Source organism: Gigantopelta aegis, chromosome 4, assembly GCF_016097555.1.
Source record: "Gigantopelta aegis isolate Gae_Host chromosome 4, Gae_host_genome, whole genome shotgun sequence".
NCBI lineage: Eukaryota > Metazoa > Mollusca > Gastropoda > Neomphalida > Peltospiridae > Gigantopelta > Gigantopelta aegis.
In genome coordinates, this window is record NC_054702.1 from 38698016 (window position 1) to 38717779 (window position 19764).

The following is a 19764-nucleotide window of genomic DNA, read 5'->3' on the forward strand; positions in this document are numbered from 1 at the left end:
AACCATCGGGCATAAGGCTGGTAGGTACTGGGTTCGCAGCCCTGTACCGGCTCCCACCCAAAGCGAATTTTAACGACTCTATGGGTAGGTGTAAAACCACTACACCCTTCTTTCTCACTAATCACTAACAACTAACCCACTGTCCTGGACAGACAGCTCTTTATTGACAAAAAGCACACACATTATCTTCTTCTGGTTTTTTTTTCCACGTGTCCATATAATGATATGGGCCTACTTCGTTAAATTACAGTTCTTTATGATTAATTCACGTTTAAAAAAGTCTCGTTATTTTCTGCCAAGGCATATTTCCTCCATTGTCAACCACATGAAAGATAACACCATGGTCAATGAAACTATATTGTGTTACGTTCTTCCACAACGAACTTTAGACCTAAAAGATTAAAATCACTATAACAGCGAACTGTAAACGTATTTAAGGATGTTAACACCATATAAACAGATTTCATACAAATAATACGCAGTTTGTTTTGTTTAACGACACCACTAGAGCACTGATTTATGAATCATCGGTTATTGGATGTCAGACATTTAGTAATTTGACGTATAGTCTTAGAGAGGAAACCCGCAACATTTTTTTCCATTAGTAGCAAGGGATCTTTTTTATGCATCATCCCACAGATAGGATAGCACATATCACGGCCTTTGATATATCAGTCGTAGTGAACTGGCTGGGACGCGAAATAGCCAATGGGCCCACAGATGGGGATCGATCCCAAACAGACCGCGCATTAGACGATCGCGTTAGGTAATACTAAACCAAGTAACTTTCGGCTGGGTCAAGGTTCGAGGTGCACCCAACTTTTGATAAGAGCAGTTAACATAATATAAGATAAGATAAGATAAGATAAGACAAGATAAGATAAGATAAGATAAGATATGTATTCTGTACTTCAGGGGGCCATTGCCCATTATACACTTTGCAATATGTTTGTATATACCACTATACATGTTTGTGTCCCACATGTAACAACTAATATTTAAAGATACAAATAGTTGTGCACATATAGATATATACATAGTTATACTTTTAATTAGTTATTAATATGAATGCTGATCGGAATAGTAGCCACAAGCATGTACTACATATATGTATGTATACTTAGACGCATATACTTGTACATCTAGCTCACTAGTGATAAATGTGAGTGTGTTGGTTGTAAAAAGGAAAAGTTTCATCTCATCAAAAAATGTATTTCATCCAGGACCACTGTGTCAAGTAGCCTCGTGCTTGAAACATGCATGGGTACCTGTAAAAAAAACGTATTAAAATTTTGTGCGGAATTAGGGTAGTCATACTCACAGACGCTACCCGTTATCTCTGAAATGAGCAGCTTGACCCCAATTTGTTTTAATGATTCACTTTAAAGGGTGAGGCAGAGCAGGTTTAAAGATCCGCGTGGCCTGTAGCACAAACTTCCCATAATATATATTTTGCAACCCCCTCGGGAAGAGGGGGAAAATGACCTGGGGGGAAATAAATGTACACATCACCGCGGGGCCCCCTGAAGCGCGGGGTCCGTAGCACGTGCTATATGTGCTACTAGGATAAACTGGCTCTGGGGTGAGGGGTGGTAGTATTTATATCCGTGGTGTTTATGTTAATTAATATGCTGCAGGTACGAGTTTTAACCGCATATGTTACTATTGTCGTCTATGAGATTTGATTTGGGGGTATACACTCTTTACCACTGGGTTACGTCACGAACTTACAATACGCATCATTGATGTGAATAGGCTACTGTGTTCTTTGTATCATTGTCGACACTTCATTTGTCTGGTTCTAAGATAAACATTCGATAATCCTGAAGTAACATTAGTCTACGTTAATCATTTGTAAAAGAGTATGATTAATTATCGTAGAATACGATACCACACCACAACCGTAATCATCCACATGACGCTGTACAAATCCGCATAATTTCCATACGTTGGTAAATCGGTAATCTCGCCGAAACGTAGTTACGAAAAAGGCAGCTAACGCTATCTAGTGCTGGATCACGTGACTGCGCGCAGCGTTTTTAGCCGTGGGTAAAAAGATTGAATCTCACTCGCTTTTCACAGCGCCGTACCGAAACTTCGCAAAGTAATTGAACTTACAAGATGTTGTCGCAGGTACGTGAGTTAAAATACATGGGGTTCTTAGGTTTATTTATTTATTTATTAGTAAAATATAGCTTTAGTTTTTTTTTTAGATTTGTCGTCTGATATTGTTGTTGTTGTTTTCCTGGTGAGTGATGTTTCCTCACCGAAACACGTTACTGACGCAATGCAAGTGAAGGAAATGTTTTATTTTACTATTATTTATCTTTCTCTCTATGTCTCTGTCTGTATGTCTGTCTCTCTCTCTCTCTCTCTCTCTCTCTCTCTCTCTCTCTCTCTCTCTCTCTCTCTCTCTCTCTCTCTCTCTCTCTCTATTTCTATATATAACACAAAACATTTGAAAGAGTCCCAAAAATAAAAAAAATTGTCAAATAAGAATTGTTTGTCTTTTTTATTATCCATGTATAGGCCTAGCGTAGCGAAGCGATTTTATACCAAGTTTAAATTTGTGACTGTTATACGTATATAATTAATAAATAGTATGTTATAAATATATCGATAATATATACTTTAATAATTTTGTTTAGCCTAGAATATGTTTGTAATATTGTTTGTGTAAACTCCATTCATAGATGTGTAGCGTATGAATACAAAGTTTCATTGATAAATAGCTACAAGCAGTAATATGTTGATCAAAGTCTTATATTTTGATGAACAGGTAATAACTGGCTCAAAGTCTATAAAGTCTTATTTTAATGAGTTCAACATTGTTGTATTTCTGAAATGCGGTATAATAATACTCCTTTCTCCTTTCGCTTCTTTTTCTTCTTTTTATTTTCCCTACCTCGTGTGAAACGGAACAATTCCACCAGCTGGCGATAATGATGTTCCTGGACATACCCTTCGACTTTATTTCGGCCGTCAAACGACTACATATGAAGAATTATTGTACAATAGTTATTTACAGAGTTGCAGATAGTGAAAAGGCAATTTAGTATCATAACAAAACTGTAGTAGGTCTAATAAAGCACACAGTCATATCCATTGTTCTTATGAAAGGTGACACTTATAACTAGTATTTATAGTACTTATAAACAACACAACAAACAGCCAGCATTAATACATTTACACGAATGAGTAACTATTTGGCTGACGTAAAAAAATCAAAGCTTATAACCGGTCATTCAGCTATGGGTCACTAAAAGGCACTTTGTGGCGGGACGTAGCCCAGTGGTAAAGCGCTCGCTCGATGCGCGGTCGGTCTGGGATCGATCCCCTTTGGACTATTTCTCGTTCCAGCCAGTACACCATGACTGGTATATCAAAGGCCGTAGTATGTACTACCCTATCTGTTGGATGGTGCATATAAAAGATCCCTTGCTGCTAATCGAAAAGAGTAGCCCATAAAGTGGCGACAGCGGGTTTCCTCTCTCAATATCTGTGTGGTCCTTAACCATATGTCTGACGCCATATAACCGTAAATAAAATGTGTCGAGAGCGTCGTTAAATAAAACATTTTTTTCTTTCTTTTCTTTCTAAAAGGCACTCGTTGTGATCAAGTATCAGTTTTAGAATTATTAGTGCAAAATGTATTTGTCTTCTATGCCTTTACTTTACTAGTGAGATTAACGAATCGGGTCATTTACGTTAATTAAGATAAACGCTATCTGGAAATGCATGCAGAGATTAATTTACAGTTAATTATTAATATCATCACGACAGTTTGGTCAGCGTGGATCAAAGGGTTTTGACTTAGTAGCATCTGTAGTGTCACGGCTTTGATGGCCAATATCTCATTCCAGCTTATTAAAATCGGCATTGTATAGATGTGTACTAATATATGAATATTATATATTTTATTTGAAGTAAGGACCAAAGTATAATTTGTTTGTTTTTCTACGTGAATTTGAATTTCCTTCTAAGTGGTCTTAATACGTGCATTTTCATGTTTTGTTTACTTATTTTGCAAGTCTTTTTTTTTTTGTTGACTGATGTGCGGTGTTATAAATAAAATACTGCACTCGTTCCCGTGTGAGACCGTTTACATTACAAATCAATGTGCTTTCAATGGTACACCACTCGCTTTCGCTTGTGATGTACCATTGAAAACACACTCGTTTTACGGTATCACACATGAACTATTTTAGTATTCTCTATGTCCAATTTCAAAACATTTCAAGCTCCGTGTTGTTAAAACAAAGTCATACTGATACATTGTGCACGTATAAATTGGTGTTCGGTCCGAATGTTCGAATATTCGCTCGCTAATTTGATATTCGAAATATTCGAATAGTATTTTCAAGTATTCGAATATCTGGGTTATTTATGTTTTGGTCGACCTATAAAAAAAACCCTCGTTACTTTGATGAGTTTAGTTTGTATTCGAATATTCGCTCGCCATATGCATTGAATATTGGAATACCATTTTCAGACCGAACAGTGGTGTGATATAAATTAGATAGTAACACGTTGTAGGTCTCTCTCTGTTTCTGTGTCTCTGTCTCTCTCTCTCTCTGTCTCTCTCTCTCTCTCTCTCTCTCTCTCTCTCTCTCTCTCTCTCTCTCTCTCTCTCTCTCTCTCTCTCTCTCTCTCTATCTGTGTGTGTGTGTGTGTGTGTGTGTGTGTGTGTGTGTGGTGACGAGGGATGACAAAACATAGTGTAACCGTATTTCATGTTAAGTAATTATAACCCCTAACCCCCCCCCCCCCCCCACACACCAAAAAAAAAAAAGAAGATATCAAAACAACAAAATCTACATAACAGAAACATCTACCCTACCCATCACCTCGCCCCGACATTAAAGAGAAACACGTGTTGCACCTAGTGGCTACCGAGTTAAGGCGGGGAAAAAAGAAGAAGAAAAAATAAGACCTGATATTTTTTACCTGGAGGCTTAGCACACGTCACTAATGTCTACGTCGATTTGTAGCGACGTAAAGGCCTCACCCCGTGAGTTAGTTAGTTATTTAGATCAAGTTGACAGGTTGTGGTGATGTGCGCCCTGTACATGGCATTCAGTGGGAAAATAAATACAGATTGTACGTTAAATGTATTTCTCCCTGACTATCACTCTGTCTCTCTCTCTCTCTCTCTCTCTCTCTCTCTCTCTCTCTCTCTCTCTCTCTCTCTCTCTCTCTCTCTCTCTCTCTCTCTCTCTCTCTCTCTCTCTCTCTCTCTCTCTCTCTCTCTCTCTCTCTCTTCCTCTCTCTCTCTCTCTCTCTCTCTCTCTCTCTCTCTCTCTCAATATAATAATAATATCATAATTATCTGATGTTACTTTAGCATCATTTGTTTTACTGAACATTGTTTTATCAACGTTTACACGTATACGGGTAGACGCGGGATTAAGTTACCAACGAAAACACAACATATGAGGCTAAGTGACATTTTCCCGCTCTCTCTCTCTCTTTCTCTCTCTCTCTCTCTCTCTCTCTCTCTCTCTCTCTCTCTCTCTCTCTCTCTCTCTCTCTCTCTCTCTCTCTCTCTCTCTCTCTCTCTCTCTCTCTCTTTCTCTCTCTCTCTCTCTCGTCTCTTTCCGAGCGCTTGTAGTTTTAGGCACCCAGACCGTAGCAATCAACTTTTAATACCAGTCAATATACAGCTAGACTTAGTTAAGCTAACAATACTCAACTAGTAGAGAGACTTTAAATATTAATTATATTCAAATGTTTCCTCATTTTATATTCACTACTGCCTAATAGCATTGCAATTAACCTTAACCTATGAATAGATTTAGATCTCCTGGTTTCACCATTTCTATTCATGCCAGGGCGCGCCGCAACAATTTTCTTTCATACATAGTTAACATCAAATAGTTTCCCACAGTTATACGCAAATCTTAAAGAACATACGAACAACAGTAGTCTTTTTACATACTTCTTGCAATCTAATTACTAGTATCACCAATGTATGAAAGAAACTTAGCGCTTAGTCTGGCATGAATAGAAATAGTGAAATCAGGTCTAATATACATGTATTCAACATTCTGTTTTCGTGTCAGTTGGAAGTGGGTTAAGGATAAATGCAATACGTTTAGATAGCGGTGGATATTATTACAACATGACGACACGTTTGTATCTACTAGTAAGTATCTTTACGTAATGTATTGTTAGTTTAGTTAAGTTTAGCTGTATGGTGTTATGGTTTTGTGTATTAAAAGTCGACGTGTGTGTGTGTGTGTGTGTGTGTGTGTGTGTGTGTGTGAGAGAGAGAGAGAGAGAGAGAGAGAGAGAGAGAGAGAGAGAGAGAGAGAGAGAGAGAGAGAGAGGGGGAGGGAGATGAGAAGAGAGAGAGGAGAGGGAGAGAGAGAGAGAGGAGAGAGAGAGGGGGGAGGGAGAGAGAGAGACGAGATTCAGAGAGAGAGAGAGAGAGAGAGAGAGAGAGAGAGAGAGAGAAAGAGAGAATTCTGACACACTGGCTTCAGAATAAAACCGCTTTATTTTCCCATTAACAGTATGCACTTTCCAACGTACCTAGCCTACAATTAACACACACACACACACACACACACACACACACACACACACTAATAATAATAATAATAATTTAAAAAATATATGTAATAATAATAATAGCTATTAGTTCCTTTTTCTCCGTTTTAAACATAATTATATACTTTTTACCGACGTTTCATGAAGCAATCATGAAATGCTCTTAGCAGTGACTTTATGACGTAACCGCATGCACACAGTTTACCCATAATAGTCATCTAATTTTATGGTATAATATTACACAGGTGTTAGTGTTCACTAAGTATGTAACAGTAAATACGCGTTTGCACGATCTTTAAAAAAGGTGTCAAACAGGAACTGTGCGAAACTAATTAATTACAAGACTATTTCGCGACACGATGCATCACTGATCGTCATATCACTGGAAAAGCTAATTACATGTCTTATGTTGAAGTGATGTAATATAATATACTGTTTTTCTGTTTGTGAAAAAAAACAACACCATTGTAGTGAAAACAACAGGTCTCAGAACTGGAAGTTGTACTCATGTTGGGGTGCTACCGGTATAGGGCAGAGCAGGACATGCTCATTATTTCATGAACATTAACAACAGTGATGACCGAGTGTGTGCTGTCACGAGTTTGTCGATACGTAACTTTCGACTCTGTAATTGAGAGATACGGCTTTGGCCATAAAAAGCTGATCTGTCATTCGTATTTCTTTTGGCCTGCTATTTTTTTTTTAAGAAAAAGAAGAAAAAGCAAGTCATATTTTACTTCCAATAACAGTGGCTTTTATATTTACACACTTTTACACTATTATAAAGCAAATATAAAGCAAAATATCTGAAAACTGGGGGGCACATGGAATACTGACGTCATTTAAATTCAAAATTAGCTGTATTATTACAATGCTGCGCCACAAATAAAAACTAGTCTACTAACCTAGACCCCTGTCAAATTCCTATAACAAGCAGACAACGCTGTTTACAGGTCGGTACTTTTTTTTCTCTCATAATTCTGGACAAAATATTAATTTGAAGTTTTGAAAGATGAAAGAAATAAAACGTACCTTTTGTCAAATATATTATATCACAAAATTACGGTTGGAGATGTTTTATTTATTGAAAAAGAATAAGAATTGTGTACGATATAACGAAGCCAAAACAAGGGTCCAAAAAGTGACTGTCGTCGACCTTAACTATCGTGGATTAAAAGCTCGTTGGTTACTAGTGTTCCCGTCTCAAGTTTTGGTATCGCGCTCATTAAATTGTAAATATTTGTCACCGTTTTCGTCTGTTTTCAGTTCAAATTTTCCACAAAATAACATTTTAAACAAACCAAGCACAAACTTTGTTTCCATATCGCGAAGGGCATTCCCGGTAACCATGTGCTATAAATAGTAGCGTTGAATACGGTATAGTTCCGGCAGTTGAGTTGAATACGGAAAGTTGTATTCAATTCTTGTATTCAGAGCTGTATTTATATAGTAAGATTTAATGGGTATGTAATATATATATTATATATATATGTATGTAATAAATAAATAAATAAATATATATATATATATATATATATATATATATATATATATATATATATATATATATATATATATATATGTGCATGTGCATGTGTGTGTGTGTGTGTATGTGTATGTGTATGTGTATGTATATGTGTATATTTATATGTATATGTATATCTAAGCTTGTAAACTGATGTTTTTTTCTTCGCAACTTTTAGGTGTTTTGAATATGCACTCGGTGTTCTTTTAACTAGATATTTCTGTGTTAACGGTTGAATAAATCATTAACAAATTAAAACAAAACAAATATAAAATAAAACAACAATAACAACAACACAAAGACAAACGAAAGATAAAAAACCCAAACAAAAACAAAACCCACAACAGCAATAACAACAACAACACTTCTGGACAGTTTGAACTGATATATATAAACTAATATCTAGGTTTTTTCGTCGCACCTTTTAGCTGTTTTGATTACGCACTCAGTGTTCTTTTAACTAGATATTTCTGTGTTAACGGTTGAATAAATCATTAACAAATTAAAACAAAACAAATATAAATTAAAACAACAATGACAACAACACAAAGACAAACGAAAGATTAAAAACCCCAAACAAAAACAAAACCCACAACAGCAATAACAACAACGACAACAACAACACTTCTGGACAATTTGAACTGATAGTGGAAAGATATTTAAATGATTGCGTGACACACACATACATGCTTATTTTAAAGTACAATATTTCCGAAACGTGACTGTACAGGAAATGCAATGAATCATTCTCTTTCCCCACAATTAGTTAACTGCAGGGCAGTTTCAAGAATAATGTTTGACTGAAAATGTGTAGATGCCCTGAGTGACTGGATTTAAACAAATATTTTTACACAAGCACGACTTTTAAAGGAAATGTGATGAATAGCTTTTGAAAGAGCAAAACAATGTGATAATATCAAATAATAGTGAAATAACGCCGTTTCCTTACATCTGAGACGGTAATAAACACGTGCAGGGTATATATCTCAGTTTATTTCCTCTAGCACAAAAACCGAAAAACGTGTCAAGAAGCTATTTTGGAGAAAGCCTATCAACCATTCCCACCCACCGACCTTCCAAAACCCAAAGTGGCGTACATTGCTCATAGTTTGTTTGAACACGTGCCTACGCATTGTTCGCTAGCTTGTAGACGTATGGCAGTGAATTCCAATAGATGCTATTCTACAGGCGGCGGGTGTTCTGCAAACACTGGTGTATACATATACTCTAAGTTGGAATTAATCTCAAAATCACACCTGACCCAGTTTGGCCATTTCAAGGTACGGGTACGACATGTCCCAGTATATGCTAAATTAAAGGGAATAGAGGGTTATGTACCATCAAATCAATTCCCATAGATGACAATAATAACGTGGCGGAAGCTGATCGCCATCTACCGTAGTTTGACACCCAATGGCCGATGTATTTTTCTTGCTCGGGTGCCGTTAAACATTCATTCATTCATTCATTCTGAAGCTGATCCTGATACATGCGACGTTTCTATCAATATATATACACCGTGGATATAAATACTAAAACCCCTCACCCTTAAAGTAAATCAGAAGAAAATGGGAGAGGGGTAAACTGCTATTTTTATATATAACGAGGCGCTTCTTTGACTAGCCTAGTTCCGCACCCGATCATGAAGTGGTGGGAATTTCGACCTGGGACGAGTCCATGGGTATAAATACTAAAATCTCTCGCCCTTAAAGTGGGTTGTCATGCCACGACCAGAAGCGGTCAGACCCTTTATAAGGGCCCTATGGGCAACCTAGGGAGACACCCAGCATCATAGAGGTCTATAATTAACGAGCTACTCTCGATTCAATAATATCAAAACCTATATTTGCTCGGCCATTTACCTTTCGACCGACCGTTCAAAATTGCACCAAACTTCCTCAATCAAAATTGCGCACCCCTTTCTCTTTGGCATTAACGGCTCCATTCAAAATTCCATAGCACCACCACCACCCCCACCCGCCTGCTACCGATTCGATCGGGCTGCTGGTGTTCCCTTGCACCTGCCAGTGCAGGCGGTCCCTCCTCTCCCCTCCCCCCACCTTTCCTGTCATGGACGGAGGAGCCGGCCAAGGCCGCCTCTTGTGCGCACGACGGGCGTGCGCTACAACAGATTGTTCTGAAGGTGCACGTAAAACCCTATGACCTGACCTGAACTGCCCTTAAAGTAAATCAGTTTCAGAGATAACGGGACGCTTCTTTGACTAGTCTAGTTCCGCACATGAGGTGGTGGAAATTTCGACCTGAGACTAGGCTGACGGTAAAAATTTCCACTGTCGAGTGTGTATTCTTTTCTATCCCCAAATATATGCATTTGCCATTATGGTGGATTCTTATCCATTCGGTATATAAACTAATACATTCATTCCTATCAATCCATTCGTCTTTAAAATACTATCGGCAACGACAGCTGGATCAACCCACACGCGTCGAGTTTTAGAGGTGCGTAATTTAGTTTAATCTTTATGGTGGGACCAAAGAATTAGGTCGAGAGATCGAGTTTTCGAAGTTTGAGTTTTCGAAGGTCGTTACTACTAGTTTGTATGGCAATTCGGCCGGGACCGTCGCTGTAGATCGAGAGATCGAAATTTTCGAGAGATCAAATGTGGAATTATCGAAGTTTGACTGTTTATCGAAGATAGCTGAAAAAGTAACTTTCTTATCTAACAATTGTATCACAAATAAACTACATTGTCATATTTACCGTATTAAATTCCATGTGTTACATAGCATTTATCAATACAAATTAGCAAGATAAGTTTTATAAGGCAGGTTTTAATCAGAAAAATATCGATCTGAAATTTGTCTGATGACCACAGACATTACAATAAAGTGATAACTCTGTCCAGGCGATCTTATATTCTTAAGGATGAAATAATAATTTGTCTGCATTTAAAAAAAAAAAATTTAAGCTTCATATAGCGCTTATGCGGAAATCAGGGTACCCTCAAAATTTGCAATCAAAATGTCATCTTCCCAACCACAATGCATCGCCGCCCCCGGCATAATGTAATCCCTTATACCCATATAATTATCTAAATAATAAAAGTTATATTACTTAAACAAATTCAATTTTTAATAAAGTTCATATACAAGTAGTAGGAGCGGGATTTAGCTCAGTCGGTTAAGAGTTCGCCTGAGGTGATTGCGTCGCAAGATCGAACCACCTCGGTGGATCCATTCAACTGATTGGTTTTTTTTTGAGGTTCCAACCAGTGCACTACAACTGCTCAAAGGTCGTGGTTTGTGCTTTCCTGTCTGTGGGAAAGTGGATGTAAAAGACCCTTTACTGCTAATGAAAAAATATAGCGTGTTTCCTCTGATGACTACGTTTTAGAATGGTTGTGCTAATTTAAACAAAAATGGTACCTATAGAATTCCAAAGTACATGGGGCGGGACGTAGCCCAGTGGTACAGCGCTCGCTGGATGCGCAGGCGGTGTGGGATCGATCCCCGTCGGTGGATCCATTGGGCTATTTCTCGTTCCAGCCAGTGCACCACGACTGGTATATCAAAGGCCGTGGTATATATTACCCTGTCTGTGGAGATCGAAATTTTCGAGAGATGGAAGGTGGAATTATCGAAGTTTGACTGTTTATCGAAGATAGCTGAAAAAGTAACTTTCTTATCTAACAATTGTATCACAAATAAACTACATTGTCATATTTACCCCGTCGGTGGGTCCATTGGGCTATTTCTCGTTCCAGCCAGTGCACCACGACTGGTATATCAAAGGCCGTGGTATATATTACCCTGTCTGTGGGATGGTGCATATAAAAGATCTCTTGCTGTTAATCGAAAAAAGTAGCCCATGAAGTAGCGACAGCAAGTTTCCTCTCTCAATATCTGTGTGGTCCTTAACCATTATGTCTGACGCCATATAACTGTAAATAAAATGTGTACTGGATTTTCTTCTCTCTTTTTTTTCGAGGCGGGGAGGTGTGTGTGTGTGTGTGTAATTCTAAAGAAATGGACCTTTGGGTGTTGACAGTGTTAAAGAAGGTCACTGTTACGCGAAAAAAACGTGGACCTGTCAACCCGAATTCCGCGGGGGAAGCATGCGCATACAACGCACCGTTTCTCCCTCTTCCAGGCACGGGTCTTATGCATTTAATATAACATAGGACGTCTCCCCGAGAAGCGACCAACCGAACAACATTTTATGTCTGCCTCTGTAAAAAGAAATATATTTTTTTATTATATTCATACATCAATCACTTCATTTTGCGTTCATTCAAATTCAGGCGAGAAATGCGCACACTAACAGAAACAGACCCGCCCCCTCTAAAACAATATTCTCAACTGCTGCATTTTTGCTAGTATATATATATATATATATATATATATATATATATATATATATTATCTATTTTATATATATATATATATATATATATATATTTCTTTTTCCATTGGGACGAGTTGTACCATGTGCTCTTTTTCCGTTAGCCACCCCCACCCGCAAACTATTTCTTGGATCCGCCCCTGCATAGCCTATTATTTACGTGAATGAATGAATGCATCTTTAGCGACATTCCATCACAAAAATACACATCGGCTACTGGGTGTCAGAAAGGTAAGTATATGAAAATAATTACATGAGTTTATAAAGAAAGTTATATTTCCTTAAAACAGGAAAGAAAAATTGGGTGAACACTGAGGACATAGTTCGTTTCAGTGATCGTAAAGACTCACATAAATAATGCACGTTACACGAGACAATAAAAGATGTTTCGTGACTTCCGCTTAAAGCTAAGATTTATTTCCTTAATACAACACACAATTTATCCAACAGTTTCCTGACGAATATACATGTGCGCAAGTGTGTGTAAAAAAAGAACAGAATACTAACGAGTGATTAATGCTAAACTCAGACTATCAACTGCCAGCAGAAAGTTGGCCAACTTTCTGTTGTAACGACTTGTACGACTGTCCAGTTGCTAGTCGATTCTCGTCGTATAACATATTAGTTAATCTGAGCGCACCCGTCTTAAGTTGGGAGTTGGGGGACATTGCAACAAGACAAGACAATGATTTATTACACTCAGGCCGTATTCTACGGCATATGAGGACATGTGTTCAATGGTAGGACATGGTTTACAGGAACAACGCAACCGTCGAGTTGGCCAACGTTCTGCTGGCAGTTGGCAGTCTGATACTAGCATTAGATACCAGTCGTTTATCTTATAAATATAAAAGATCCCTTGCTGCTAATCGAAAAGAGTAGCCCATGAAGTGGCGACAGCGGGTTTCATCCCTCAATATATGTGTGGTCCGTAACCATATGTCCGACGCCATATAACCGTAAATAAAATGTGTTGAGTGCGTCGTTAAATAAAACATTTCCTTCCTTCATTTCCTTTATCTTATAACGAGGTGTTTCAAAATGTATCTAACTAGCGAAAGCGATTTTGATACCTTGATAAAACAACGATTTATTTTGGCATCTAATTTAAGGGCATGTAATGGTTGGGGCATATAAAATACCCCTTGCTAGCCTACTAATGAAACAATGTAGCAGGTTTCGTCTCTAAGACTAAACGTCCAAAATGACCAAATGTTTGACATACAATAACCAATCATTAATAAATCAATGTGCTCTGGTGGTGTCGTTAAACAAAACACATTTTAAGTTAAGCAAAAGCTTTTTTTCAAGGCTAGCTCTGCCACTTGCCGAATTCGCCAATTGCGAATTTTATTGCCTTTGCCACCGTACATATGTATGCGCTAACATCCTTGATATTATAATTCAAAACATGAAGGTTTCTGTAGCCTGATATCATTCGATTAGAATACGTTCAGATACGTCCTTGTGCAACGGCATGATCGCTAATAAATTCTTGTTAAACATTTCCTTTTCAGTCAGCTGCCTAAAAGAAAACGGGAAAGTTGCCAGAAGCAGATGTTCAGACATGGGCGTACGACCCGGGGGGGGGGGGGGGGGGGGGGGGGGGCAAAACAGTGGGGGAAATTCGGGCAGTTTTTATCTGGGTAAAATTTCGGGCGAATCAACCCCTCCAGCCCCCCTAAATCAAAGATTCCCCATACGCCCATTTGTTCAGATATATACATAAAATATAAATAAATAATTACAGCTGTCTGTTGTAATGCAATCTAATTAAAATTAGCTCCACAATTACATGTGGATCTAACACCAGCCAGCTGGAGCTCATGTCCACCAATCAAAACCTTACTTGCAGAATCATGCCAGTGATTTAAAAATAATTTGAAAACATTCCGAATTATCCTGAGGGTATACGCCATGTTTCGTGTGAATTACGAATGCCTTAAAACATGTTTTATTTTATAAACATAAATAATTTATAATGTAAAACTGAAGGGTGATTTAGTTGGGGTTATTTATAAATAAATAAATAATTTTTAATGTAAAATTGAAGACTGATAACCCACCCCGTACGTATTGGTATGGTTCGCTGTACTGCGGCCACTAAAATAGACTCGCCCGATATTTTTAGAATTTGTATGCTCCCAAATAACGTTATAAAAGGCGAAGTGTGATTGGTCAATATTTAAATTATTATTTACAGACGAAATGTTACCTGGACATTGGGGACTACGCAGTGTTGTTAGTTTTAAATCACTGGCATGATTCTTAAAGTAATGTTTTGATTGGTGGACATGAGCTCCAACTGGCTGGTGTTAGATCCACATGTAATTGTGGAGCTAATTTTAATTAGATTGGTTGTAATTCTGCATCAGCAGAAATTAACATAAATACCTCTTGAAATCGGCAGTTTCCGTTCCGAGTTCCTTGAATTTCGGAAACACATCATGCTACAATTATTTTTACTGGGTTTTTTAACACCTGCTGAGTGCGCTGGGCGACATTCTTTGATATATCTTCTGTATTCGTGAGCATTCATTGTTTTCTAAAGGCAAATAAAGCCGACATATTTCAATTGATTTAATGGGTGGCCACTACATGATGGCAAACTGCCTCCCCCGATATGTACTAATTTGACATTTGGAGCATACCTTACGTTAAAGGGGCATTCCTGATTTTGTATAACTATTCAAATTACATATTGGTTACATTTTGGTTTTGTCTCGAATAGCGATAATACTGCATGTGTATCAGGTTGTCTTGATGTTTATACTGGCTCCAACTCGAATTTACATCCTAGTAATTCCGTTAACGTTTGTTCAGGTTTAACGACACGCACATTGATTTAATTAATCATCGGCTATTGGATGTCAAACATTTGGTGATTTTGACACATAGTCTTAGAGAGGAAACCCTTCACATTTTTTTTCCATTAGTAGCAAGTGATCTTTTATATGCACCCCCCCCCCCCCCACACACACACACACAGGAAGGATAACACATACTCAGGGGAGTAGCGTGAGCTGGACCTGGGGGAAGGGTTCGTAGATGAACCAAGTGGACCTTTTCTATTTTGTTTTTGCACCACCAGAAATTCCATATGTATAAACCTGTATGTTTTAGTTCTGAAAGCGGACCATTTGCTTCAGCGGCGGGTGTGTGTGTGTGTGTGTGTGTGTGTGTGTGTTTCGTCCGAACCCCACGCCCAGTCTACGCCCCTGATACTACGGTCTTTGATATTACCAGTTGCGGTGCCCAGCCGGGGATCGATCTCGGACCGACCGCGCATCATGCGAACGCATTACCACGGGGCTAGGTCCCACCCTAGTAACTTCAGGGGTCGAATTTCAATTTTTGGAGGGCACGGCAAGTGTTGCCTTTGGTTTAATAACAAAACTTAGGGTACTTGGAGGGCACGGCAAGTGTTGCCTTTGGTTTAATAGTAAAACTTAGGGTACTTGGAGGGCACGGCAAGTGTTGCCTTTGGTTTAATAGTAAAACTTAGGGTACTTGGAGGGCACGGCAAGTGTTGCCTTTGGTTTAATAGCAAAACTTAGGGTACTTGGAGGGCACGGCAAGTGTTGCCTTTGGTTTAATAGCAAAACTTAGGGTACTTGGAGGGCACGGCAAGTGTTGCCTTTGGTTTAATAGCAAAACTTAGGGTACTTGGAGGGCACGGCAAGTGTTGCCTTTGGTTTAATAGCAAAACTTAGGGTACTTGGAGGGCACGGCAAGTGTTGCCTTTGGTTTAATAGCAAAAACTTAGGGTACTTGGAGGGCACGGCAAGTGTTGCCTTTGGTTTAATAGCAAAACTTAGGGTACTTGGAGGGCACGGCAAGTGTTGCCTTTGGTTTAATAACAAAACTTAGGGTACTTGGAGGGCACGGCAAGTGTTGCCTTTGGTTTAATAACAAAACTTAGGGTACTTGGAGGGGGACGAAGACAAACTTTTCCTTCAAAAGAGAAGCACGAAGGCAACTTACTTTCTCTCAAGTTTCTGAGACAAAAATTATTTCACCTTTTGGTCTTGGACTCTAATGTTTATTTAGATACAGATATATACCATAACCATGCATTTTACAAGATTAATAACATATAGCATATATGCTATATTTTCCTTAAATGCCCAATGTAGCAGATATGCTACATTATTAAAAGTATAAACACATGTATGAAAATAAAAAAATCAACATGGAAGTGTTCAGTGTACATTAACACCTGTAAGTTGAATGAATATGATATTTTTTGGTATTTATTTTGAGTACTTGGGCTCTAGAGGGTTAAAATAAATGAATACGTCAAATATGCGGGCACGGCACAAGACTAGTTCATCCTTCCTGCACCGCCTGTAGGAGGACTGCCACTCAGGACTGGCTTGACAGATTGAAGCTTGTTCGTGATCGCAACGTCCCAATCATCTTGCCAAGTCGAAAGAACATATTGGTTAATATGATATTTAAAATCATTAATATGTAAGTCACAAAGAATATATTTATAAATGCCGTCAACTTAAACTGTTGTAAATAACGTTATATTTAATGGGCATTTTAGCACGTTTCGTTTTACGAACTGACCTGTCACTTCATGTGTCAATAATCAGCCCGACTTCGCTAGATATGATTTTTCATGCTACCTTTTGTGTCATTTCTAAATAATAAAATGCTGGATTTTAAGAGAAAAAAATTCCGAAGGGCACGGTGTCGTCGATACCGTAAGATGCTAGGCAATAACGGCAAGTAAGGAGGGTACCTACGGCAATTGCCGTCGGTGCCGTGGTGAAATTCGAACCCTGCAACTTTTGATCTCCACAATAAACAAGTAAATAAAATTAGGACTATAAAATCATGTGGTCAACTTGTATAGAGAGCTGGTAATAACTTGGTACTTGGTGATGCCACGACCAGAAGCGGCCAGGCCCTTTATAAGGGCCCTATGGGCAACCTAGGGAGACACCAAGGCATCGTAGAGGTCTAAAATTAACGAGCTACTTTCGATTCACTAATATCAAAACCATTATTAGCTCGGCCATTTACCTTTCGACCGACCGTTCAAAATTGCGCCAAATTCCCTCAGTCAAAATTGCGCACCCTTTTCTCTTTGACATTTAACTGCTCCATTCAAATTCCATAGCACCACCACCACCCCCACCCCTCCTCTCCCCTCCCCCCACCTTTCCTGTCATGGACGGAGGAGCCGGCCAAAGCCGGCTCTTGTGCCCACGACAGGCGTGCGCTACAACAGCTTGTTCTGAATGTGCACGTAAAACCCTATGACCTGACCTGATCTGTATAGAGAATGAATGAATGAATGAATGAATGAATGAATGAATGAATGAATGGATGAATGTTTAACAACACCCCAGCACGAAAAATACATCGGCTATTAGGTGTCAAACTACTTGTGTTGAGAGAACCATGGGAAAATAACAACATAGAAAGGTCCATCGAGGCTACTGAACTCTGTTCCTTGTGTATGTTATATTCATAGATTTATAACCTCTCAATTCATTTAACACCCACCATCTTTTCCGCCTCGCCGACAAGTCCTGTACTGTATGTATTATGGCTCCGTTTGAACGAGTACTCTTAACCGAAACAGGATGATATTAATTGAAACGAATGACCAACGGCTATTTGATGTTTACTCTCTACGACAGTGGCACCCCAATGGATACAATTACAATTGTCAATGTCATGGACGTACCTAAAATAAATAGGAAGCAGTGAAAATGAGAGAGAGAGAGAGAGAGAGAGAGAGAGAGAGAGAGAGAGAGAGAGAGAGAGAGAGAGAGAGAGAGAGAGAGAGAGAGAGAGAGAGAGAGAGAGAGAGAGAGAGAGAGAGAGCCGGGTGGAGGAATACAGTGTTGTTGTTGTTTTTTGTTTTTACTGCTACACAAATAGGCTCTTTAAACCTAAGTAGTGGAGAATGTTCGAGAAAGGGTTTACAAGGTCCAAGTTCAGTCAGAAGTAGGTTCGAATCTCCGACCTGAAACCACCAACAGATTAAAGTGCAATATTCATAGACGAAGATACTTGAAAAAAAAGATCTACTGGTTCCACAATAGTGTGACGTAACAACAGGCATGGACTAAATAGGAAATATATTCTCATTTTCGAGGGATAACTGCCGCAACACCTACTCCACTAATAGCGGCCCTGAATGTTGTAATTTGAGTGCTGTTAAAGAGGGGTTTCATTTAGTTTTTAAATGTCCTCTTTTCTTTACACGGAGAGGCAGGTACACTTAGATGATCATCTTTCAATACACCCAGCCCCGTGGTTAAAAGTTCAGTGGCCACTGAGCCGTATCACTCAGAAGTGGTCATCCGCCTATTGGCCGTCACTTAAGTACATCATCTTGAGAAGATAAAACGAGTCGGTCAATCTCCATTGTGATAGTATCATAGAGTATACAGATTTAACGAAAAGCATTTTATTTATATTTACCTATTTGGATATTTTCTTGTTTGTTTTTTGTTTTTTAAATCTGGCATATTAAGTTATTTTTATACAACAAATCATAAACTATTTTCTTTCTCGATTTTTCGTACTAAAAGCTATTACATTTTTTTTTTCCAGGAACATAAACAAAAACAAAAAAAGAAAAGAAAAAAGAGAGAACTTCCTCAAAAAATATATCTCCTTTTTGTAACGAGTGTTGTGTCAAATAAATTAATGTCACTAGGGTTCAATAAACGTGTAATTATGTACCTTTGCTATCAACTAATATGTACATAATTTGTTTCCCTGTTTATTGTGGACTTTTTTAAAATGTAAGTGACTTCACCCCATCCCAGTGCGTCTGGCCATTAGTTAAATTGGAAGCTACCTTCGTCTATATTGAGATCTAACTCTCTCTCTCTCTCTCTCTCTCTCTCTCTCTCTCTCTCTCTCTCTCTCTCTCTCTCTCTCTCTCTCTCTCTCTCTCTCTCCTAATACGCGGTCGGTATAGGATCGATCCCCGTCGCTAGCCCATTTGGCTATTTCTCGTTCCAGCTAGTACATCACGACTGTATATCATAGGATGGTGAATATAAAAGTTATCTTGCTATTAAAGGCATACTGTCACAGATTTAAGGACCTTATTTCTCTAAAAATGAATAACAAATCAAAATTACATTAACGTTTACAGACCAAACCTAGCTATTGCATTACTTTAATTACACCATGATGGAGTGAAATCCATGTCAACCCTCTCAGCAATGTTAGTTTTTGAATTATGGACCATTGCCATAATTCAATTATTTGTACAAAATATCATTAATAAGTGGAGTATGGTGGTTACGTAGATGGTTGAAGAAAGTACATTTAGAGACAAATCAAA

At 38.4% G+C, this 19764-nt stretch overlaps 1 protein-coding gene across 1 annotated transcript in view; it reads left to right on the forward strand.

The window, feature by feature from the left end:
- Positions 1-2018: 2018 nt before the first annotated feature.
- Positions 2019-19764, forward strand: part of LOC121370518 (putative defense protein 3) — a 42948-nt gene continuing 25202 nt past the window's right edge. The window contains exon 1 of the mRNA XM_041495801.1: positions 2019-2133. Coding sequence (XP_041351735.1) covers positions 2122-2133 — 12 coding nt within the window. The 5' untranslated portion in view covers positions 2019-2121. The remainder of the gene's footprint in view (positions 2134-19764) is intronic.